General features: G+C 37.7%; 4 protein-coding genes across 7 annotated transcripts; all 4 read right to left on the bottom strand.

Moving 5' to 3' along the window:
- Positions 1-2,539: 2,539 nt before the first annotated feature.
- On the bottom strand, positions 2,540-3,859 carry LOC144657183 (uncharacterized). Of its 2 annotated transcripts, XM_078517498.1 has the most exons (3): positions 3,709-3,859; positions 2,911-3,156; positions 2,540-2,877 (listed from the first exon to the last, which is right to left on the bottom strand). In XM_078517498.1, exons 1-3 carry the CDS (start codon positions 3,788-3,790, stop codon positions 2,567-2,569), a joined length of 639 nt encoding a protein of 212 aa, XP_078373624.1. In that variant the 5' UTR covers positions 3,791-3,859; the 3' UTR covers positions 2,540-2,566. The 2 variants fall into 2 exon arrangements, with proteins under 2 accessions (XP_078373624.1, XP_078373623.1); XM_078517497.1 differs by having other exon boundaries at positions 2,540-3,156.
- A 1,477-nt stretch (positions 3,860-5,336) lies between these two features.
- On the bottom strand, positions 5,337-8,533 carry LOC144657194 (uncharacterized). 2 transcript variants are annotated; one of them, XM_078517509.1, is made up of 3 exons: positions 8,345-8,533; positions 6,609-7,075; positions 5,337-5,541 (listed from the first exon to the last, which is right to left on the bottom strand). In XM_078517509.1, exons 1-2 carry the CDS (start codon positions 8,409-8,411, stop codon positions 6,624-6,626), a joined length of 519 nt encoding a protein of 172 aa, XP_078373635.1. In that variant the 5' UTR covers positions 8,412-8,533; the 3' UTR covers positions 5,337-5,541; positions 6,609-6,623. The 2 variants fall into 2 exon arrangements, with proteins under 2 accessions (XP_078373635.1, XP_078373634.1); XM_078517508.1 differs by having other exon boundaries at positions 5,337-7,075.
- A 1,119-nt stretch (positions 8,534-9,652) lies between these two features.
- LOC144657174 (uncharacterized) lies at positions 9,653-13,267 on the bottom strand. Of its 2 annotated transcripts, none has more exons than XM_078517486.1 (3): positions 13,152-13,267; positions 10,534-10,668; positions 9,653-10,483 (listed from the first exon to the last, which is right to left on the bottom strand). In XM_078517486.1, exons 1-3 carry the CDS (start codon positions 13,231-13,233, stop codon positions 9,894-9,896), a joined length of 807 nt encoding a protein of 268 aa, XP_078373612.1. In that variant the 5' UTR covers positions 13,234-13,267; the 3' UTR covers positions 9,653-9,893. The 2 variants fall into 2 exon arrangements, with proteins under 2 accessions (XP_078373612.1, XP_078373613.1); XM_078517487.1 differs by having other exon boundaries at positions 10,534-10,644; positions 13,152-13,249.
- Positions 13,268-20,077: 6,810 nt separating this feature from the next.
- LOC144657144 (uncharacterized) lies at positions 20,078-23,284 on the bottom strand. The gene is made up of 3 exons (XM_078517452.1): positions 23,128-23,284; positions 22,463-22,555; positions 20,078-21,799 (listed from the first exon to the last, which is right to left on the bottom strand). The coding sequence occupies exons 1-3, from the start codon at positions 23,207-23,209 to the stop codon at positions 20,550-20,552; spliced, it is 1,425 nt and encodes a 474-aa protein (XP_078373578.1). The 5' UTR covers positions 23,210-23,284; the 3' UTR covers positions 20,078-20,549.
- Between the last annotated feature and the right edge of the window lie 691 nt (positions 23,285-23,975).

Raw genomic sequence — 23,975 nt, 5'->3', positions numbered from 1 at the left:
TAATTTTATTTTACCAAAACGATATCTCATATTACAGGCAGCGTCCCCTTGGTTATTTGAGAGATTTTTAATGCAAGTGGTTTGAACTTGCTAGCTCACCAATTGCAATTTTCGTAATTACGCAAACTACTGCCACTGTTTCAAAAATGGTTTCAATAGTGCTCTGTGAACTAACAAACAAAAGTAATGTTATAACTTCCATTGTCCACCAAAGTGACCAAGATCCCGTGGAGGGTCATATTTATTGTTTATACAGACAATTTATCTGTTTGTTTTTGTTTGTTTCTTTGTTTGTTTGTTGGTGAAATTCATGACTCGATGTTCAATGACGGGCAGGAGTTTAGCACTTTTGATGAACTGTGTGTGGATAACTTTTTTAAAAAGTTTAAAAAGATGGCCCTTTTGTGCAATGTATTTTGTTCGAGTAATTCTGGGGCGTTCGTGTAACAGTACATACTAAAACAACGGATGAACTTTCCACCACGCTGACACTTAACTATAACAAATGTGGCAAAAGAGTTAGTTTGATTGAGTGAAATCTTAGAATCTCTAATATTAGAGAGAGTTGTAATAAATTATGTAACATAATAATAAGATTTTTGTTCTTTCTCAAAAGCTGTAAACTCTTGATATAAATACAGATTTGTAGCGTGAAGCCGAACTTATGATGACTTCAAACGCTTTCTTAATGTTACTCGGAGATACACTTATTAGTTTTCTACCATTTTAACTTCTCAAAACTTCGTGACCTTTGAATAAACGCATCGTAGAATGTTTAATTATCGCATCGGAGAATGTTAATTATCTTGCTTGGTAGGGAAGCAAAAATCTCATGCTCATGCGTTTCGTGACATGAAGTAGGCCTATTTAGTATATTGGCTAAAAGTCAATATCACGTCATTAGAAGAAAACGAGGTTTGTTTCCAAACAACGAAACCAAAGACGACATGGTAATTTCAACGAATCTGGTTTTCTATGTCAGTTTTTAAATCGCATGAGGTACGTTTTACATACAGCTAATAAATTGTTGGCAACAAAAACCAGTTTACGATCAGTGTTCGATTTGTTAGACGCTTTTCCTTGAACTGCAAAAACTATCATTTGTGAACAAAAAATATCACTATGATAGGAATCCAATATACTATCAAAACAGAGCACTTAATTAACACTCAGTGTCTATTCGAAATCACTTTCGAACAATACAGTAGAATAAACACTGATTTTCATCGAGTAGTTTTCATCTTCATGCTGATAAAGTAACAGAAAGGGTGACATTATTTAAAACTTGAAAGCGTAAACGAACAACACTTTTCTGTACCATTTAGCTGTTATTTGCGTGGCCTTTTGTTCCACCACAATGCTCCTTTCTTAATATTTTAACTATGTCATACCTAAAATTAGCCAAACATTTTGAAAACATAAAAGATCTAAAATTAAAGAAAAAATGTTGAAAAGCCTAAACCAAAATCTATTTAACATCGCATATCATCAAATACAGGAAAAACCCATAACTGTATTCTTAAGAAAATCTAGAGAGCACGCAACTAGGACAAAAGGCAAAAGATTTTTTGTTTTCTAGAAAGCAACACATTTCATGGGGCGTTTTCTGAGCTTTGATAGAATTTCATCTTCAACACAAACGGAGTAGGGTCCTGATAAGTGATTTATCAATGTACATGGGGGGGGGGGGGTGGGGGGATTTTAACCCTCTTATCCTTCCCCTGGATTCTGCCTTTGCTGTCGAGAGCGTAGACTGTTTTACAGGGGGTGTTTTTCGGAATGATTTTTGTGGTCTTATAATTCTCGGTGGAGAGGGCTCATTTCAGGTGGTTGGCATATCTGAATTTTCTTGTATTAACAAAAGAACTTATCTCATCATATAATTTAAGAAAGTGTGACTTTATCTCCAAGGAGGCGAAGCTGTCCCACCACCATAGTATTATTCTTATCGTTTCTGAGTCAAGCTACTTGACCGTGCCCACGTTTTTAGAAAGCTAAATTAAATTTTGACTTGCGCTTTCCGTTTGAACTGGAAAAATAGTTCAATTTAACGCCCTTCTTTCAATAAGCGCTCCCACAATAACCTATTCCTATTATTATTATTATTATTATTATTATTATTATTATTATTATTATTATTATTATTATTATTATTATTATTATTACTTTCGAATTAATTTCCCACAAATGAAATCAGTTGTGTGTGAAATAATTTACGTTTATTTAGTGCTCAAAGTGGTACAGGACGTGTAACAATTTCGCCGATTTTTACAGGGTAACATAAAAACAATCAACAATTAACAGCTTAAATTACTTATCCATTTATAAGTTAAGATTTTTCTTTGTCGTTAAGATCATTACGAGAATCTGGATGTTCAAACAAAGTTAAATCTACAAAGAGACGCCTTTAACCATTAAACTGTGAAATCTATTAACACGTTGACACCACTGATTAGTTTAAATTTTTTTTTTCCGGGTTTCCCTTGGGGGGCCGTTCCCCCCTTCAAAAAAAAAAAAAAACGTACTACATAAGGAAATTTTGAGTTAGCATATGAGTTAGCAACAACTACAGAACAGGAAAGGTATTTTGTGCATAGTAGATAACTGCACCTACAAATATGCAGGCGAAGTTGGCATTGAAAAGGGACATTCCGGCAGAGGTGATGCGAAGTTGACTTCCTCTCATACTTTTGGGATCCCTGCCATTATCTTCTTCATCTCTATTTCTCTCTTCCTTTCCTTTCTTTCCTCTCTTCTTTGTTTTCCATTCGCCTTCGTCTTCATTGTCGAAGTACTCGCCATTTTCGTCCCTTCTATTGTCAAAGTCATTGTCAAAGTTTCCTTTGTTTGTCTTTTTTTCTCCCCAGTCGGCATCGTCTTCGTCGTTTCTTTTGTTGCTGAAGTCATCACGGTCGTCGTTTCTTTTGTTGTTGTACTCGTCATCGCTTCTATTGTTGCTATAGTCGTCATTGTCGTCGTTTCTTCTGTTGTTGTAGTAGTCATCATCCCCATCCTTTCTTTTGTTGCTGTAGTTGTCGTTCTCATCATTTTCGTCACGGCTCTCTCCATTCATGCCTTCATCATCGTAATCGCTATCCTGTTGATCCTCCTCTTGGTCGTGGTATTCATCTCCTTCTTCACGATCCCAACCATCATCTGAAAAGTAAAAATATCACACTCATGCTACTTGAACTTAAAATGTTTTTTAGTTGTTGTTTTTACTATTCTGTTCATGTTTTAACTCAAGACAAGGGTTAACAGTAACAAACGAAAAATAATGTTCGACATATGCAGAAAAGTATGTTGTAAACAAGATTAACTATAGAACAAGCTTGTCATGGCAATTTTACACGAATTTCTCGGGAAAATTGGCGTTAGGCCCACATAGCCTATACTAGGATTATATCATTGCGAAGCTTTAAGCTATCAAAGTAATTGTAATAAACTGCATTTTAGATTCTTTGTGGATATATCACAAGCTTTCAGTAGGGAAAGTTACTGAAAAATGTTAAAACGAAACATAATAGCACAAGAAAAGTGCAAAATAAAATGAAGTAAATGATGTAACTAATTAACTCAGCAAATTGACAAATGAATTGTCGGAAAGTGCCATACAGGTGTGGATTTTTGTGTCAGATGTGGCGAAAAGTCGAAAGTCAAAGTTGCGGGTTGCATTGATAAAAAATAGCACTTTTGAAACTATCTTACCATCTGGCATTGGCAAAGGACTGCCCCAAACTGGCACCAATAGAGCTACTAGGCAGAGGAGAAGGTAGCCTTTAGATTTCATATCGCTTAGATGATCCCAAACGGTACTTGATCCAGCAATGACGATCTTGTCTTCTAAGTTGTCAGTTTTTGGTTATATATAAGATTTTAGATCGATATTTTGTTGTGCAGTTGCTAGGAATATCTAATCGGTCTTGTCAGATCTGACCGAAAGTTGTGATATTGAAAACCGTTTAATTTTAAACAAGAAGGTGGCCTTAAATGCAAATTAGTTTTATCCCTCTCGAAAAAACGTTTTATCTTTCAAGACGGCAATATGTTTAGTAGGATTAACAGTGTTTTGGCAAATTTGAGCTTTGTTGTCATGGAGCGCAGATTTCATCCTCCTACCGGTACCAATGCGATTAAACCCACGCAGTAGAAATTAATCATTGCCCCACTTAAAGTTTTCAAAGTGAAATATTTCAAGTTGATGTGACAAAGGAAGAGTTTATAACCAATTCCGATAAAAGGAAACCTTCGTATAGTTACTATTTCTGTTGAAATCTGCCTTACAGTAGGTAGGTGTCATTTTGTAAGCAAGAAGCAGTTTATTTAGAGAGGAAGCAATATAACTGCTTGGCCCTGGTTTACAGGAGATAATCGCTGCATTGGTCTTGTTTTCACGTCTTTGTTACCAGTGATAAGGAGTTATGCACTAGCTAATATTTTTATACTTACCGTAATTGATATTCTTGTTCGACTCTTGACGTCCGATTTTACTAAACTTTAACACAATTTTACGTAACCTCACTGCAATGAAAGAAGTTTACCATTGCACACTTCAAGGCACTTCTTTCTGTTTTCCACGGGCAACCTGTGGTCTATAACTTTTCATTTAAGTGAACAGATTACGCTCAAATGGCAAAATTACGCTCGTTGTATATGTGGTTGAGGAAATTTCCTAAAAAAAATTCCAAAGAAACTAATTGATTATCACAAAAGCCTCTCTTTTAAACAAGACAACGATATTGTCTTTTTGTAAACTAGGGTGGATCAACTCCATCTTTCATCCAGGTGTAACAATGGTTACTGCCAATTATTGGTGCGACTCTACTAACTCTCGATGAGCGAGCATCCTGATTCGGAGCGATCGAAGGTAAGAATACTACCCGCCGCTTAATACTGCCATGGAGTGAAGCACCAGTCTAAAGAGCCACTAAACCTGAAAACGGACTATAGTTAATCGCCGAGCAGCGCAGTTTTTTCTTCTTCTAACGTTACTATTTTATTTTTCTTTCATTAAAAATTGAACACTTTTTTGACCTTAAAGATCGTTCGGAGAGCCATGAAGCTTCAAGAGTTTTCTTGTAAACAACTGGATATATGATAAAAGATTCGAATAAAGTATCCCTTTAAATACAAAATGTCATTATTGACCTAAATGCAACGAACATTCAGAAATATTGCTTTGCATTGTAACAATTTCTCGTTAGTTCTAAAGAGTGTTCTTTCTCTAGATCTAAATTTGCATGGAAAGCATTCTATGCTATGCTGACTAGAATAACACCCAACAATATCTTTTTTTGAAAAACGGATATACCTTGAAGCAAGAAAAAACGACGTCACTTTGTAAACTTGGCAGTCTATAGTTCATTTCATTTATATGTTTTCAACATAGTAATTAGAGGTATTATTTTAGATTTAAAAAAATATATAAAGGACACTTCTACTAACTTCAGTTTTACTAAAAACACTGTGAACTTTAAATATTATGTATCACACTGTTTTTATTGTTTTAAACTCTTGCCTAAGACCACTTAGCCACGCCACCTTAAGGTGGCTCGTACCAGTTTTCAGGTTTTTGACTGTGCGACGTTTGGAAGAAAATGGCCAAAAAAATAATTAAAGATCGTAACAAAATTTTTGTATAATTAAATTACCCATTGTGTTGTTGATCCAAAATACCAATAATTACGTCATCAGTGGTTACCATGGCAACGGTAGGCAATGATTTTTTGGACCCTTTTTCAGCTTCCAGTGCTTATATCTTGAAAACTAACTCGATGACCCCCATTTTTTTTCTCGTGATAACTTAAAGCATATGAAAAAGAAACTGTATAATTATTTTAAAAAAATTCTACGAAGCGGATTTTTTGCAAATGCAAAAAAGAGCAATTTGTAAGTAATTAAAAATTCCTTTCGTAGAATTTTTTTAGATTTTTTCTGGCGTTTCCTTTACATAAAAGGAAAATATTAGGGCAATAAAAAATAGGGGTCATCGGGTTAGTTTTCTTGCTAAAGCCTTCGCGAACTCAATAATTCCCACGCGCGTTTCCGCGCACTTTAAAATTTCGATTTTAAAAGTTTGGTATTTACTCATGCTCTGACTACCGCTGATCTTTGCGGGCACATACGCGCGCAACACGCGTGGACTTCCCCTCGCTTTGTCTGCGAAACTTTTCGGCTCAGGATTTCATGGGATTTAGCCAGTTTCAGTTAGCGCCAGTTGTGCCTCTTAGGTCTTACTGTTTAGTATTTCTTTGTCTGAATAATCATGTGTTTGAAAGCGAACTCAAATAACCTGAAACGAAAAAAGTGGAATTGAGTCACGATCTCCGACAAGATCGATCGTAGCACATGCGAATTTGCTTTTGTAACTCGAGCAGTGAGATCCGAAAACATTTTGACTGTCGAACATTAAGTTGACTTAAAATGTTCTTGTTGAAAAAACTTCAGTTGAACGCGGAATTTCTTTCTTAAAATGAAGAAAAGCAACCTCGCACTCGGCCGCCATGTTCGTTTTTCTTTTCAAATCTCGCGCGTGACTCGTGGGCATGAAGCGCGACGCGCGCGCTAGTCACCAGACTTTCCACGCAAGAAAAACCGGTACGAGCCACCTTAAAAGATAAATTCTACATGTAAATTATGCTGAATATGCAGTAGGCAGTTACACAGTAACAGATCCAGCTACTTCCTCCCATAAACGTAAATCCGCTGGACGAAAGCATGTCCAGTAAACGTTCAAAGCCCTTGTCAGCTAAACCATCTACATTATCATTGTTAACATCATTGTCAGCACTGCCGCTTTCAGCACTGCCGCTTTCAGCACTGCCACTTTCAGCACTGCCGCTATCTTCATCATCATCATCATCATCATCATCATCATCATCATCATCATCATCATTGTCGTCGTCGTCTCCATCGCCATCGCCATCTTCGCCTACATCGTCATCGTCTTCGTCGCCGTCACCATCATCATCATCGTCGTCGTCGTCGTCTTCGTCATCATCATCATCATCATCATCATCATCATCATCATCATCATCGTCGTCGTCGTCGTCGTCGTCGTCGTCGTCGTCCTCATCTTTAAACATGTATATCAGAATTTAAAATTTAGGAACAAATACAAAAACTTATCTTTGTAATTGTTTAACAACCGAGTCTTAACGGTTTTCATGAAAATTTACTACAAGTAGACAAGTTAACAATCTTAATATTTATGTAAGTTAACAAAGCAATTGTCATTATTCCATACTTTATAAGAGGTTGTTTCGATCTACCTTTTAATTGAATATAAGTAATTACCCTAGAATTGCCGAAAGAAAGGTTTAATAAAACATGTCGTCGTGTATTTGAAATGCGCCCATATTGAAAGCCTTTTTACTGGTAACAAACAAATTGAAATGCGAGACCAACTAATCGACATGACAAAATTATAAGCCGTTTGACTATTCTGCCGCACCGCAAACAACAAAGGAAAGCGACATCCATACTATTTTTAAGCATTCAAACAAGAGATAAGTTTATGTCTTTCATAACATTTTATTGCCGTATCCTGTTAGATAATGTTTGTTCCATGTTATATTCATATGACTTTATTTAGAAAGCTACGTAAAAGCCTAATGCTTGCTATGATAAGGTGGATTTCCACTGACGCGTAATTTTTTACGTGCGTAAAAAAAATTAGAGACAATGTATGAACGGCTTGCGTACACGTTTACGCAGGCCGTTCATACATTGTCTCTAATTTTTTCACGCACGTAAAAATTTACGCGTCAGTGGAAATCCAGCATATGGTTTGGTTCGTACTTTAGCTGATTCAAACTAATACGCCATCAGCGTGAACTGCAAGGCACAGGTTCATACTTAATTTCTAGAAAACACGATTCTTATCTTAGAATATTGAGCCATAGACGAGCAAATTTAGCTTTTATTTTCGTCAAATGAGAGTGACGTTGTAAAACTACTGTTTGAAAAATGAAATTCCACGTGTTCTTTAAAAGCCTGAGGCTATTTAGCTTATATATTTAAAAATTCATATTTATTCGAAATAAGTTGGTTGATTACCCGCGCTGTATAAAAGCAGTATTTGATTTCAACAGCAAGCAATATGTGTGCGTATCAAAAAAAAGAATACAGAGATTGACTTAAATGATTTGTCACGTTTCCATTGCTCAACAATCCATGAAATAAACGAGGTTATTAGTGTCCTTGGTCGGCCTTCCTTATAGTTTAGAAAGAGTCGCTTTGAAACATTTGACCTCGTTTTTAGGCTACGTCGTCAAGACCCTGCTTGAAGGTCTCGTTGATTTTATCTTAAATAATAGTAAAAACATCAAATTATATATCTTACCAGGAATACCCCAGAGCGGTTTCACCAAAGCCAAAAGACAGAGCAAAAGAAACATTTTGGAGCCCATTTCTCTTTTGCTCTTTGTTCGTATCTCTGTAAGTCTACTTTGCTTTATAATATGTTGAATTTCTGTTTTGCAAGTAAAGGATTCATCTAGAAGACGCAAACCTGCTACTCATATCGATCGCGGTTAACGATTGAAGTTAAACGATATTTATATGCGAAAGAAATACGCACCAAATATAAAAAGAAACACTTCACATGTAGGCAATTGTTGAAAACAAGGTGCAACTGAATAGGTATTACTGAATAACAGTTGAATTCATACCCACCTAAGGCCCCTCGTTACGTATATACCCATATCGTAGGGAGGTAATTATTTGGAGATGGGTTTTCTTACATCGCCCCACTGAAAACGTTTTCTTTAATTTTTAAACACAGAGAATGTTAACACATAATGTTTGTGCGCGTTACCATGGTGTAAGATTTTAATCTCAAACCAGTAAACAGGGATGCATTTTTCTGGAAAATTCTGTTCGAAACTGGAGACTGCGTTAAGTGGTTGCCTTTTGTCCAAGCTGATGGGAACTGTCGAAGCATTTCGGACTGTTTGCTCAGTCTCCCATCAAAGGAAAACAATAAAAGGAAACCGAATAATAAATGGTTAGCGTCATCTCTTTGGGCCGGCTGGTTTACTGATATTGAAAATTATACATACCAATATCGCATCCAACTGGTTATTTTCGATTAATGGTAAACAGTCCAGGTGGGGAATGAATGTTATTCTAACCTCAAAAGGCCTAACATTTAATGCTTCTCAGCAAAAACTCAAGGTTGATTCAAGAACGATCGAAAGAAACAAAATATGGAGACTGTCAACATCACTGGAACAGAGTACTGCTTGTCTTTGACAACTCCATTCCTTGACTTAACACTTAAACTGGACCAATTAACCGATGGGTTATTTGAGATTTGCCTGAAAAAAAAATATTTTAGACATTTGCAAATTATTCGATAATAAGCGTCACACCAAGAACGTAAAATGCCGTTTACCGATGCCTTAAAGAACTTATAAATGCTTCATTGGCTAGATGCGCTAGCCCCGAGCTGCAAAAGACTCGCTGTGAGCTATGTTATTCACTGCATTCCTATGTGACATACGTCTTTCAAACTCGACTGTTTCAATTAGTAATGTCGAGACGTCACGTTTTGGCTATGCAGGGACAAAGAGAGACACGAGTGCTATTTTGTGATTTGAAGCAAACGAAAATAAAGACCAGTTGTATAAAAGTATATTTTTTGGTTTAATACCACACAAATTAAATGCAAGTACTGCAGCTTAATTTAAGACAAACGTTCGATGAATATACCTGTTATAGCGATATCATTCTGCTTATTATATAATCTAGCTTTAAAAGCTGCTAGTACATAATGAACAAATAGAATACCTCATTAACTTAATACCCTTAGTTATAAACGTCACGGAATTTCGCACAGCAAAGTTCCCATATGTGCATGCGTTCATGACAAGCATCAAAGGAAGCCAGTTCTAAATCTTGTTGAATAGGAAGCATGAAATTATGCACAAACAGATAGAACCAAACTTTCGGTTAATGGACAATCCACCTGACGTTAAGCTATCCACGTCGATTTCTTGTTCTTCTTTTTCCTCTCCAGTATCATCAGCATCTTTGGCATCACCAGCATTCCCGGCATCTGCAGCACCAACACCAGTGGCAAACCCAGCTTTAGCAGCGTTTTTCTGAACACCAGGAGCAACAGCATCTGTGAACACACCAGTAGCACCGCTATTTGTTGCAACACCAGGAGCACTGGTATCTGGAACAACACCGGGAGCACCGGTATCTGGAGAAACACCTGGAGCACCAGCTTCTCGAGTTACACCAGCACCACCACCTGCTGTAGCAGATTTAGGTACAGGGGCTGAGTGTTTAACGATAGCACCAAGACCACCAGCATCACCGCCAGCTGCTGCAGGTGTACGTACAGGTGCAGGGGGTGTATCGCCACCACCAACACCACCTGCACCACTTCCTTCTTCGACCTCATCAACTTCTGTACCTTCTTCGACCTCATCAACTTCTGTACCTTCTTCTGCTTCATCAACTTCTGTACCTTCTTCCGCTTCATCAACTTCTCCTTCCTCCCTTCATCAACTTCTTCAGCACCACTCGCACCTTCACCAACAGCGCCAGCACCACTGGCCTCTTCAGCACCAACCATGACAGCAATGGCAACTGCATTATTGCGGGAGTCTCCAGCATCATCATCATCGGCATCTTCAACATCGTCATCATCAGCATCTTCAGGAATAAAAAATAATAATTTTAAGCCATTTCTCTATTGGTCGGAACATACAGGTATGATCCATTCATAGCAACCCGTTTCTGACCGACGTGTGAAAGCCGAGTTTTATTTTTGTTTTTCGTTTATCTGTTACAGCAACACCATTGAATTGATATCGAACATTTTTTATGATCCCCGACAACAAATTATTCTCGCTTAACTTAAGGGCGATCAGAAATTATTGATTCTTTCAATGTATTAGTACATGAAACAATTTGCTATGTTGCAAGTTTTCAGTTTCCTTATTTGGAGATAGATCACACGGAAACCCTTCACTTCAAAAACGTTATAAAAAGAATTGCTGCATTGGCTGTATGTATGAACCTGGTAGAAACTTGTGAGGATGCCACATCAGCGCTAGCTGGTTTTCATGTGGGTCCTCTATCTAAAAATGTCTTCTTTGTATTGAGGGTTTTGAAGAAACATCTGTGCTGTATTTTACGGACTAGAAATCGGTGTCATGTGTTTTTTGTGTCCAAGTTTCAGAATTTAAATTTTGATGTCCGTATAAAGAAAGGAAAGCCACACCGCGGTTCTCATTTCACCGAAACGATGACAAAATTAATTTGTTTGGTAAGCCGTGAATTGGGTTGATACAAAATTAATACCTTTTACATAATATACCAACTTAATTTTAAAATTCAGTTTGTAAATGCTAACTAGGGACACTACACAAAACATAAGTTGTTACAAATGTATGGTAAGATAAGTCAATCCATTCGTGAACTATAAGTTTATAAAACTCCTTTTATTCCCCTTTAGGGAGCTAAACTTTAAATGTAACGTTCTTTCGAAAGAGAAACTTTGTTGGATTTGACATATTGTTGTGCATTTATGTTCATTTGCTTTACCCTCTAACAATTCCCCATCATTTCTAAGAAACGTTTGCATGATTACTGTAAGTATAGGTGGCCTTATTCAATACAACTGGCATCGTTCCATTTGGTGACCCCAAAGCAGCCTAAAAATAAAATGCCATACTGTAAACTATCTTTAGTATGAACAGTTGGTTTTGTGATTTTGCAATTGCTAGTAGTACCGGCCCCTTTAGTCATGTTAGTTTCAAGTGGGTCAGAACTACAGCGTTACGTTGGGCTAGTGGAAACGAGAGACTGGAGAAAGAATGGAGTAGACACTTGTTAATAACGGCCTTCCGAGCAGACAGGTTAACACTACAACTGATTGGCGCCAAATACTGTAGAGATGGTCCTGTACTCGAAATCTGTTTAGTGACATTAGCAAAGAGGACGGATGTTTCATCAACCGTCAAATGTAAACTTCATGCTAAGAGCAGACTAGACAAGAAATCAAAATTCGCCATCATGCTTTTTTTACAGATCGGTACACACGAAAGGTGTGACAGGGTCATAGCGCAGCGACAAGCACGGGCAAAATCATGTACTGTTCACACAAGGGAACTTCGCATCCCTGCAAAATATTGTCCCTTGTGTGCATATGTTGGGAATTTGTCCCTGCTACATGTCCCCTCCCGAGGGACGTGGTGGCCTAATAATTAGTGCGCTGGGCTGTACTCTTAGGATCGGGCGGTCCGGGCTCAAGCCCTGGTCAGGCCCACCACATGGCTATGTTGATAGCTTTCTCCCGTTAATTTTGCGAGCAGAAAGGAACTCGATTTGTGACCTTATTTACTTTTGGAAAACAACAGCATTTATATTTTCCTTCAAATGAAAAAAATTCACTGTTACCCATAATTCTTAAGGGTTTTTCACGGTAAAGCTTTTTAAAAATAATTATGTAAATTACCTTAGGTCTTACGTGGTCTCGACCATTTCTCTATTTCTTAAGTTAAACTCTATTTTAGTACTTTGTTTTTAGTCATTTTAATTGTATAATATAATGAGGGCCACTAGTTTCTCAGTTTTTAACTGTAAAGTGTTTTTACCCTCGTTAAATAAAGTTATTATTATTATTACTATGATATCTTGGTCATTTGGTCATCGATTTGTTATTTGGATAAAGTGATGCGTTAATGTAATGTAGTAGGAGTAGCGCATCAGTATGACCAAATCCGTTTTTTTTCCAATGGTCTTAAACATCTACGATCTTCGACGATCGCTCAACACATGCGCAAAAAAAAACCCTCAAATACTGCGCAACAACACGGTCGGATCTGATCTTTCTAGACTAGTTTTCTTAGAACTTAAAGAATTCTGGGTTCGTGACTTTGGAATAAAAAGTTTAGTCATACAAAAAGTCAGGCCATAATATCGGGAAATGAATGCATACTCTCGTGTTAATTTTTTAAGAAAAATTTGATCTCTTTGAAAATAATCCATAATATAGTGAAACTTGGCATTCCAGCTGCCAAAGAAAGCAAGTGTATCATGTTTCAATTCCTGAAAGAGACCAAATGGCGCATACTTTCCAAAACTTTCCAAAACTGGAAAAAGACTTCAGAGTACATTTAACCATGTCTTACCGTCATTCCTTGGTAAAGGGAAACCCCAGAGAGGTCTCAACAAAGCCACAAGACAAAAGAAAAGCAAAGTTTTCGATGCCATATCTCTTTTTTGACACTATCTCTGCGGATCTAACTTGCTTAATGATGTCTTCTTTTTCTGCATCGCAATTTAACGACTTATCAGTAGATCAAGAATTACTCTTATCGCTTAAATTCAATCTTGAGTATTATCAGTTAAAGCTATATTATGCGAAGAGATCGCTTTAATTTTAGAAACACTCATAAAGCAGGTATTGATCTAATGAAAAATAACGTCGGATGAATTACGATCATAGTTACAATTTTTAATTTAATGTTATTTAATCATTAATTTAATTTAATTACAATTACTATTTTCTTCAGTTCATTTTTTTTAACTTCATTTTCTTTCAAGTACCTCATAATTTCCATTGTGAAGATCCTTGTCTGTATTTAGTCGCGTTGTTTTGTTTCATAGAAACTGTTATTTATCCCAACTGTTTTGTTCAATCCAATATGGTACACATTGTAAACATATTGTTAGCACACGTTCATTTTAATTCAGCTTAATTTGTCATGTACAGTATACAATGTACATAATAAAAAATGGATAAATAAACTTTTGAATGTTTTAAGAAATCATACTATGGTCAAACATTAATAACCATTTGATTTCTCGGATTATGGATCCCGTTAGATATCAGAAAAATAGATGCATTTGCATTCGTGTTGCCTGCAACGCTTTGTATCTAAGGACGGTAAACAAGTTGAACAACAGTTCCGTAGGGAGGAGGTTGCGACGGATTCGTCCGTGTGACCAACACAATGAAATATTTTATTTTACTGCAAATTGCTTAGGTTTTACCAAAAAAATTTCTAAAAAAACATTTCCATTTCCTTTTTTCTATACAACCTTATTCAATACGTCTGACGACAAAGATAGCTTCAAGACAGTCATTTTCATTGACAAATTTACTCTTTTGTGTGCCAAACGCGCCATACTTCAGACCTGCAAGGATGCCTCCATCGTACACCATTCTACAAAAGGAAAGGGAACCACCAGTCCTGTAACAGTCACCGAGGTGTATCGCTCTTGTCGATAACCGGCAAGATTCTTGCCAGAGTCCTCCTCAACCTCTTCATCCAGCATCTCGAACAGCGACACCTCAGTGTGGCTTTCGTGCTGGTAGATGAAAAGTGGACATGATCTTTGCAGTTAGACAGCTCACATGGACCTCTACAACACCTTTGTTGATCTTGATCTCTGACACCATTAGGAGAGAGGGTCTCTGGAAGATTTTAGCCAAATTTGGATGTCCAGATCGATTCATCACCATGGTGCGTCAGTTCCATGATGATATAGCGGCCATGTACAGGACGATGGAGAAACATCAGATGCCTTACCAGTGACAAACGGAGTGAAAAATGGCTGAGTATTAACGCCGACGTTCTTTAGCATCATGTTCTCTGTTATGCACACTATCAGGTACAGGACAGATGGGGATCTCTTGAATCAGCGTCTACAGCAAGCAGTAACAAAGATGAAAGGCACAGTCATTAAAGACTTTCGCTGACGACTGTACTCTCAATGCCACCGTTATTTTGTTTTTATTTATGTTACTTTGTAAGCTGGTCCCTTATGTTATTCTTGTTTTGGTGTTTAGAAGTTGGTATTTATTTGGGCTTGCGAATATATTTGCTGTCCTTCGCGCACAAACTGATGCCGAAGCCATGTAGGTAAAATTATGAATTTTCTTGCCTAATTTCTACAAAAAATAACTCTTGATTTTTACCCCGTGAATAAAAATAGTGCTTTCTGGTACCCATTTTTTTTATGTTTTTCTTCGCATGTTCTGGGCTAAGGAATTGTTGTAAATTGAATTTACAGAATATAATGAAAGTGAAGGAAGAACAGGGCGTCCTTCTGTGTGACGAAATTTGTTTCGTGGAAGATTCTTCTCCGGTAGAAGGACAGTTGAAAAAAAAGGACGTTTATTTGCGCTGGGAAGAGAGACGATGCAAATAATGCGAACTCTCCAACTTGAGAATCCCTACGCCTTTATAGAATCCCTACGCCTTTTGTAGAATGGTGTACGATTGGAGGCATCCTTGCAGTCCTGAGGTGTGGCGCCCGTGGCACACAAAGGAGTAAATTTGTCAATGAAAATGACTGTCTTGATGCTATCTTTGTCCCTACGCCTTTATATACCTTCAGCCTGAAAAAAGAGACCCTATTTTGGGTCACCCCGTATAGTCCACTGTGGGAGATCCCCGAGTATTTAGCCACCAGGTTATTCTATAAAAACACTGTTATTTATATCAATACAGTAGACACTGTTGACATATTGTTAGCGCATGTACCATGTCTTACAAGTACTTTGCAGTTATGCAGCAAACCTAATTAACCAATGAACTACCAATCCCCCGCAAAAATCACTTTTCTCCAACTAAGACGTCTCGATAAAGAACTTATACCCAAAACGTTTAAAACATTGAAAATTAAAGCTTCTTTACAGTAACTATATCAGTTTAGCTTTGATGTGTCCGCTTATCAACAGACGCACTTGGATTCTCTTCGCATTCATCCCTTAGTATCGGAGACCAAGGTAAACGAGTTAACAACAATTTCATCATTTCAAGCTATAAAGGTCGTAAATAAAGAATAAGCCACAACGGACAGTTGATGGCGTCGCTGAAAAAAAAGTCGAAGTTCAAGTTACCTTAAGCTTCTTATGCATATATTCGTATGAAGCTCAAAGATACATATTTTGGTTAACTATTATTTCCTAGCTTGAGATAATTTTATGTGTATCAACTCCATTGCAACAACTTGAACCGTTATTTAAAAGGGTTCTGACAAAGAAATGGGTATAACAAGTCTCATCATAAAAATGAACATACTAAGTATTTTGAGACAAAGGAAAATATGCAATATGGAAGCCCATATTGATATATATCTTAAAACTTTGTTATCGTCCAACGTGTGAATCTATTCGTTTACTGCAAAATAATTATTAGTTATGTACCGCAAAGTCAGATAACACAGCTACGTACGCTGAAATTAATTTTACGGTTGTCAGTTGATGCTAGTTCATTGGAGTGGAAAGGACTCTTTAAAAGCATATTTGTTTTAGACATTGCCCGTATGCGTGCCTATAATTTTCACAAAGAATACTGGCTCATCTATTACAATATCCTTATCACTGTTAGGCACATTTAATTTGGGCAAAAATGCTTCCGCTCTAACGGAGCGGCCGGATGGAATACACCGCCCTAAGATTTTAGAATATCCGCAGACTATGGACAGTTTGCCGTGTGTTCCATAATATTGAACTCACCGAAGGCAAGCTTCCGTTTTTGTTTTATTTTCGTGACGGTCATGGCAAATGAGCCGTCATTGTTTGGTTGAGCTACTTTTAATAAAAAGAATAACCGGGCATCCTTCATCTTTGGTGGATAACATCTTTAAAGTTAAGGTCTTTGAAATTACCACCCTCAAACCTTCCTGTCCGGGCCCTGTTCAACATAATGCTTTTATTAAAACAAGTATCGGTCATTTACCTTGCTGAGTTATACATGCTAGAGATTCAGCTGTATGCTTTAATTCCAAGTTGATCTTGAGCTCATTGTTTCATCTCTATGAAATGTTTGATTTTTGGTAGATTTTGTTGTTTACCTAAGTCTTGCCACCATAGGAGTTGAGACTAGCCTTTTAACACTATTGTTGCTTCGCTTAAGTTCTGGCCCTGCATGTTGAATGGAGTATAACTGACAGCTATTGTTCTTCGAGTATCATTCAATGAAATGCCGAAATGCCGCGAATAATCTCAAAATATTCCATTACCTCGGCAGCTTCGTTCGGGAATCTTTCTGAATAAAATGGCTACAATTGTATTAAAGTGCTACTATGATCAAATTTTCAGCCCTTGCAACTTTAAGTGAAAGATTCAAAATGGCGTTTTCTGTTTTAAAATGTCTATTTTAGTTCCGGAGATACTAAAACTTGAAAAACATAGTACACTATGCAAATTAGGGGGCTGGTGACGTCATATACTCAACCCCATTTTATGTCGAGTACAAAATTTGAGTTATCTCGGACATTTTTCTGCAGAGACCAATGAAACTTGGCAGACTAATAGTTCTACAGATGACACACTTATAGTTATAATAAAATTATGTTACCATGGCAACTCACTCTTTTCCAGTCCCTACAATTTTGGTTTTAATATAATAAAATTTTTCAGTTCGGAAAAATGAAGCCTGGCGAGACGTCTACCAAGTCTATTAACCCACTATGCTTGTCAGATCACGCATGCATGTAAAGCATCATTGGCAAAAATCAAAAAAGAATGCCAGAATTGGCCAGAAAAGCCTTTAACATGGGGGGTCTGGAACCAAGTATATCGCCAAGGTAACCAAATTGTTAAGTTAATATTGCGAAAAACAACTAGCAGAGTGTTACTGGAAAGAATCAGAGACTTTTCATGCAAATTGGCTGCGATATCACTTTCTTCATATTAATATATTTTGACATACACAACCGTTCCAAATTTCCAAGGGAATAGCCCTGGGAACGAGGTTGTGACATACAGTATTTTAAAAACTTGAATATCTATGGAAAGAAAAGAGATATTGGAAAAGAGTAAACGTCATTTTTCTTCGTATAAAGAAAACTTTTCTAATATTTTAAAACAGCTACGAAAAAAAATGCGAATTTCATCATAGTAGTAGTATAGCACTTTAAAGGCTGACAGCAATTGATTGAAGATGTGATTTTTGTAGGGTTGATAGGGCTCCAGTGTCAACTGGGATTGGTGTGATAAGCTAGCTGAGGGTTTTTATTTATCAGTATTTGAGTAGATGGAAAGCGTGACCCCCAAATCTATATACTCATTGGCCTAACTTTTGCTCTTTATTTTGGGTTTCACCCTACTACCTAAAGGCAATGCTTTACTTGCAAATGGTTGTTTGTTGGCCGGCATAGGGAGCGGAGTAGTTGGACATGCCCAGGTGCACAATAACTATCACACCATTCACACCACCAAAACATGTTCAGCTAAACTAAACCAGGTTTAAAGCTCGGGCCAAACGAGGAAGAGAGTTGATGGGAGTTGACTCTCATGAGAGTTTACGTCAACTCTCATCGACTTTCATCAACTCGGGTCAAACGAGAGAAAACTCTCATCGACTCTCATGAAAAATTTAAACACGTTCAAAGTCAATGGGAGCGCATGAGAGCGCACGAGAGTCGATGAGAGTGCATGACAGTTCCGTGCCAAGCGAGAGTGAGAGTTCTCATCCTCGTTTGGCCCGGGCTTAACATAATGAAAATCAGCAACAGAAAACTGAAAGACTAAATAAATTATAATTAAAATTTTACAAATGGGTTCAAGTGAGCTCTTACTAGTGCTTTCATTGTGCTAAGTTTAATTTTTACAAACATCAGTTAGCAACTTCAGCGAGGTAAACAACTTTAAACCGTGTTTAACTTAACAGGTTTTAAACGTATTTTAGCTTTAGTGTGAATAGGGTTTATGTCAGAGTGGATAGATTATACGACTTGCAGATCATATTTAATCGTTTTTGCCCCTGTACGCCCTCGTAAGCCATGCTAGCCTGCGCCTACTAGCCGGGGTTAGATTCCTTCTGCGACGCAGGCTAAAGCCTTGCCTGTTCCAGGCTCACCGATGTTTTTCGCTCTCCCCCAACTACCAAAAGCCTGGAACAGGCTAGCTAAAGCCATGCCAACTTACTGCAGCGGGCGCCGTAATTTGGAGCGCTAAATTCCGTTCCTTGAGGGTGACTTTCAAAATCTTCTTGTCGAATAAATAAATGACCTAGAACTAACTTATTGAACCGGGTGTTGGCGTAACCTGTGTATCCAGACCTATCGCACAAAAATGACTTGATTTACAACTCGTCTTCAAGATGGTTTATCACAGCATGATGGCGATAGCAGGAAGGACCGCATGTAACAGATCACTAGTCTTGTATTCAGGACTTGGACACGTACGGTCTCCTGATTGGTCAGGGATCTACAGCCCACAGAGTGTCGAACAACAGGAAATGCCTCGCAATTAAATGACATTAAGATTAGATCTATTCGTGTTTCGTTTCCCATCGCCTGACCGATCCATTTTTTCGAAATGTAAAAAAATTCCAGTTTCACTAGTCAAAGAGGCAAGTACTTTAATACAAGCATACGATCTTGTTTTATTAACAACAATTGGTATGACGTGGTGTCCTAGCTTGATTCTTAGTTTTTCAAAGGCTGTTTCGCGCCAAGGGCATTAACGATTGTTCTAACATTCTCAGCGAGATCTACTGAAACGAAATCTTTGAGTTCTGCATCTCCTGGCTTCTTTAATGAACCCAGACCCCTTAAAGTGTTCATACTTTTTTTTTGCCCAACCGACCGACCCACGATCACAAGAGAAGGGGCGATGGGAAACGAAACATTTTATTGGGATGGCCTTAGCAGGGCGAGTATCTGTGTGCGTGCTGAATTTATAAATGCCTAACTCACAATCATTAAATCCGTGAAGGGTAAAGTTCCATTTTAATTTCACTGTCATAAAATATTCGAAGCTGTCGACTTGCATATTTTAATAAAACAGCAAGGTATATGGTGCAGTTTACTGCACCGACGCCTTATCAAAAGGTACAGTTTTCATTCTTTCTAATGTTGTGATTCCAATTGAAGACATTGATTCACTTATTTTTGAGTAACTTCTGCAACTGACTAGCATGTTCTGTGAGAAACATTTGAGTTGCATGAGGAACAATCATTTTTTCAAAGTCTCATAAAATCTTCCTGGCACGACAGCAAGGGTAAACATTTACCTTGTTTTCCGGCCTTAACGGGGTTTCTCTAGTAAAAAAGCTGCATTTCAAACCCATTTAACATCAAGGCAAACAAAGCAGGCTATGGTGAAGTTCACATTTTATTTTTTACCTACGAGTGCAACGAACAGTTCTCACTGTAAAATAAATAAAATAGATTATAAAATAATATAATATAGTAAAATATTTATTTACAAAAACGTTCATATTTTGGAAAAATATGCGGTCAAAGAAATTGAATATAATTCTTTTTACCGTGGGGCGTAAATAGATATTTTTGCAATCTTTTTGAAATTAGCAACTAAAAAAGTTAAATTCGTCTTAAGACAAAGTTCGTACGTTCTGAACTAAGCTGTTGAAGAAAAGTTATATTCATCTAAAGGCAAATGTAGTTCGTTTGCCATCTATCCATCTAAAGGCAAATTGTGTTCGTTTAACATCAGCTATATATTTTTTAGTCTGCTTTTGACTTAACGATCATTGTATCACTTAAAATTTCGCACCGCGAAATTCGGTTTCAGTTTATGGCCTGCATTGAGAACACTAGTAAGAAAACTAGTAGTACATGTTTGAAAGTAAGCATATTACTGTTGACATAAATATCGACGCAAGTCCTCCACTCATTGCAAATCCGCTATTCATAGCAAGTAAACTGTCGAATCCGACACCTTGTGCTCCACTTCCGAATTCGTCAACCACGTCAACATTGTTGCCATCCCCTTGTACATAGTCATTGTCACCAGTGTCATTTCCATCGCCACTTTCGTCGCCGTCTTCATTTCCATCGCCACTGTCCTCCTCTGACTCTTCGCCACTATCTTCATTATTGTCATCGTCATCTCCATCATTGTTGTCATCTCCAGACTCTTCGTCACCATCATTGTCATTTTCGTCACCGCTGTCATCTCCAGCATCCTCATCATTATCTCCGTCATTTCCATCATCACCGTTCTCATCACCCGACTCGTCGCCACCATCGCTATCATTCTCATCATTATCTCCATCACCGTTGTCATCTCCTGAGTCTTCGCCATTGCCATTGTCATTTCCATCACTGCTGTCATCTCCAGATTCCTCGTCATTATCGCCGTCATTTCCGTTATCACCGTTGTCATCTCCAGACTCCTCGCCGCTTTCATCTTCATTTCCATCACCGTTGTCGTCTCCAGACTCCTCGCCGCTTTCATCATCATTTCCATCACCGTTGTCGTCTCCAGACTCCTCGCCGCTTTCATCTTCATTTCCATCACCGTTGTCGTCTCCAGACTCCTCGCCATTTTCATCATCATTTCCATCACTGTTGTCGTCTCCAGACTCCTCGCCGCTTTCATCATCATTTCCATCACCGTTGTCGTCTCCAGACTCCTCGCCGCTTTCATCTTCATTTCCATCACCGTTGTCGTCTCCAGACTCCTCGCCGCTTTCATCATCATTTCCATCACCGTTGTCGTCTCCAGACTCCTCGCTATTTTCATCATCATTTCCATCACCGTTGTCATCTCCAGACTCCTCGCCACTTTCATCATCATTTCCATCACCGTTGTCGTCTCCAGACTCCTCGCCGCTTTCATCTTCATTTCCATCACCGTTGTCGTCTCCAGACTCCTCGCCATTTTCATCATCATTTCCATCACCGTTGTCATCTCCAGACTCCTCGCCGCTTTCATCATCACCGTTGTCGTCTCCAGACTCCTCGCCACTTTCATCATCATTTCCATCACCGTTGTCGTCTCCAGACTCCTCGCCACTCTCACTGTCATTTTCGTCACCACTGTCATCTCCTGAGTCTTCGCCAATCTCGTTATCTGTATCATAAGAATAAATTGTATGTGATTAATACCTGAAAAATCTTAAGTTATCTGCATGAACGTCGTGGCATTTAAAATTACATTTGTTAGTGATGTTATAAAAACCTCAACAGTTTTTTTTCCTAGAAAACCGACTAGTACACAAACGTTTTGTTCATGTGAGTATAGGCTTGAACATTTCAGATATAATTTCCATTTATTATTCTAAAATACAGCGTTAGCTACTAAAATATTTTAAACTAGACTATGAAAACACCCCATGGCAACAGTATGAAGTTTTTCATCTTGGTGGATTATTTTTTCGGCTGCATCAAAGGAAAAATTACATCACGTAGGTGATATAAACTGAACGGTTTGGAATATTGAAGGAATAACGTCAGTCTTAAACGAGCTAAAACGGGATGTACTAAAACCCGAAGCGAAACGAAATCACAGTATTTCACTCCGACTTGCTTGCGGTCAGCTTTTATCCCGTCTTGCTTGCGGTTAGCTTTCACTCCGGTTTGTTTGAGGTTAGCTCCACTCCGGTTTACTTGCGGTTAGCTTTTATTTGTTGAGTTGGTTTCCTTTCCTTTGCTTTCCTTTCGTTTCGTTTCGGGTTTAAGCCATTGTTTAGTATATGACGCCTATAAAAGTGAAAACTGTTTTAAAATATCTTACCATTATTGTCGTCTCCACTTTCATTTTCTGAGCTTCCCTCTTCGCCACTTTCACCACTTCTATCTTCGCCACTGCCACTGTCGTCCATTACATCTTTGAAAAAAGAAAATAGCGGCGTGTTTGAGTCATTTTATTTATCTTTAAAGTAATGCGGTAAAGTTAAAATACCTTTGTACGTTTTTGATGAAAAACATAGCATGAACAGTTACATCAGCTCTCATTTGATCCAAAAATGATTTATACAATATTTTCAACTTTGCTTTAAAAGCCTCATCAAGTTAAATTAATGTGTTTAAACTTGTATCACCTGAAATCTGCACTATCAATAAAGGTAATGACACTAATAAATTGTACGAAAGAAAATTAATTCTGTCATCAATATTACGTTGAAAGTCGGAATACTGCTATATTAGTTTCATCCTTAACGTGGACATCGGAATTTGTTTAATTCTATCAAAGAAAATACAAGACCTTATGAAATAAGAATCTATCTTTCATATGTTCCCCTGAAAAGACCTGAGGCAACTTACTACGTTCTTAATGTATAAGTTGTGTCTTCAGATATAAGAAATGACAGAGTAGCATTCAAAACCAGTTTATAGTGTCGACCAGTAGAACAAAACAGTAAGAGTATGAAATTAATGAAACATATAATCGCATCTTACCATTTTGCATTGGTAAAGGCAAAGCCAAAAGTGGTGTCAAAAGGGCCGCAAGGCAAAGAATAAGCAAGGTCTTAGAGGCCATTTCTCTTCAGCTCTTCGGCAATGTTCTCTCTGCTCGTTGTAACAGGCTAATGGTTTCTTCGCAGTTTACATTGGCTTTTATGGACGTCTTGTATTAAGTGCAAAATACTGATATTTCTCTGGTACTTGAGATATTGCTATGTTTGTTAAGATAGGCGGGAGAATGTTATCGAACATTTCTAAAATCAGATGAGAAGCTTGGATATTGCGAAACCGTTTTCATTTTAGAAACACTTGAACAGAAAGCAGCTGTTACTTTTAGAAGAAATATAGGCAAAAAGTAGTGCCTCAAATGAATCGCTACGCAATTCGGTCGGTATCTTTGGTATATTAAAACTTGAACACGATTTAATTCATTCAGTGTCGTAAAGACGGCGTTTCCAATATTAGCCTTCTGTCTTGTTTCCATGGAAGCGCACTCGGGTAAACAGTTTTGATTAAACAATATAGTACACATCGTTAAAATACTTTTTATTCGTTACCAAGGAAATGGCAAATTACTTGTTGTTATCCCTTACATCTTAATGGATTTAGAATACCACTCAAGTTATCGATTATGGTGGCCATGGTTAAAGTAAATAATGTCTTCCTTATCTCTAACCTCAAAAATGTGCCACAAACACTGATACAGGTGATACAGGAGCTTTTTCCTTCCACGTGTTAGGCATTATATAAGGTTTTCCGACCTTCCTAGTACACGCAATAACGACAGGCAACACATTTCTTAATTTAATTCCCAGGGTCTATTTTAATAACAATATTTGTTA

The sequence above is a fragment of the Oculina patagonica genome, chromosome 6 (assembly GCF_052425735.1).
Source record: "Oculina patagonica isolate OP01 chromosome 6, crgOcupat, whole genome shotgun sequence".
Taxonomy (NCBI): domain Eukaryota; kingdom Metazoa; phylum Cnidaria; class Anthozoa; order Scleractinia; family Oculinidae; genus Oculina; species Oculina patagonica.
This window is presented reverse-complemented; position numbering and strand designations above follow the sequence as displayed.

Coding starts and splice junctions, on each gene's coding strand:
- LOC144657183 (XM_078517497.1), bottom strand. CDS start 3,790: ATGAAATCTAAAGGCTACCTTCTCCTCTGCCTAGTAGCTCTATTGGTG. Junction 3,157..3,708: donor TCCTTTGCCAATGCCAGATG/GTAAGATAGTTT, acceptor TTTACTTTTCAG/ATGATGGTTGGGATCGTGAA.
- LOC144657194 (XM_078517508.1), bottom strand. CDS start 8,411: ATGGGCTCCAAAATGTTTCTTTTGCTCTGTCTTTTGGCTTTGGTGAAA. Junction 7,076..8,344: donor ACCGCTCTGGGGTATTCCTG/GTAAGATATATA, acceptor ACATGTTTAAAG/ATGAGGACGACGACGACGAC.
- LOC144657174 (XM_078517486.1), bottom strand. CDS start 13,233: ATGGCATCGAAAACTTTGCTTTTCTTTTGTCTTGTGGCTTTGTTGAGA. Junction 10,669..13,151: donor CCCTTTACCAAGGAATGACG/GTAAGACATGGT, acceptor TTATTCCTGAAG/ATGCTGATGATGACGATGTT. Junction 10,484..10,533: donor TGTTGGTGAAGGTGCGAGTG/GTGCTGAAGAAG, acceptor ATGAAGCGGAAG/AAGGTACAGAAGTTGATGAA.
- LOC144657144 (XM_078517452.1), bottom strand. CDS start 23,209: ATGGCCTCTAAGACCTTGCTTATTCTTTGCCTTGCGGCCCTTTTGACA. Junction 22,556..23,127: donor GCCTTTACCAATGCAAAATG/GTAAGATGCGAT, acceptor CTTTTTTCAAAG/ATGTAATGGACGACAGTGGC. Junction 21,800..22,462: donor AAGTGGAGACGACAATAATG/GTAAGATATTTT, acceptor CTTATGATACAG/ATAACGAGATTGGCGAAGAC.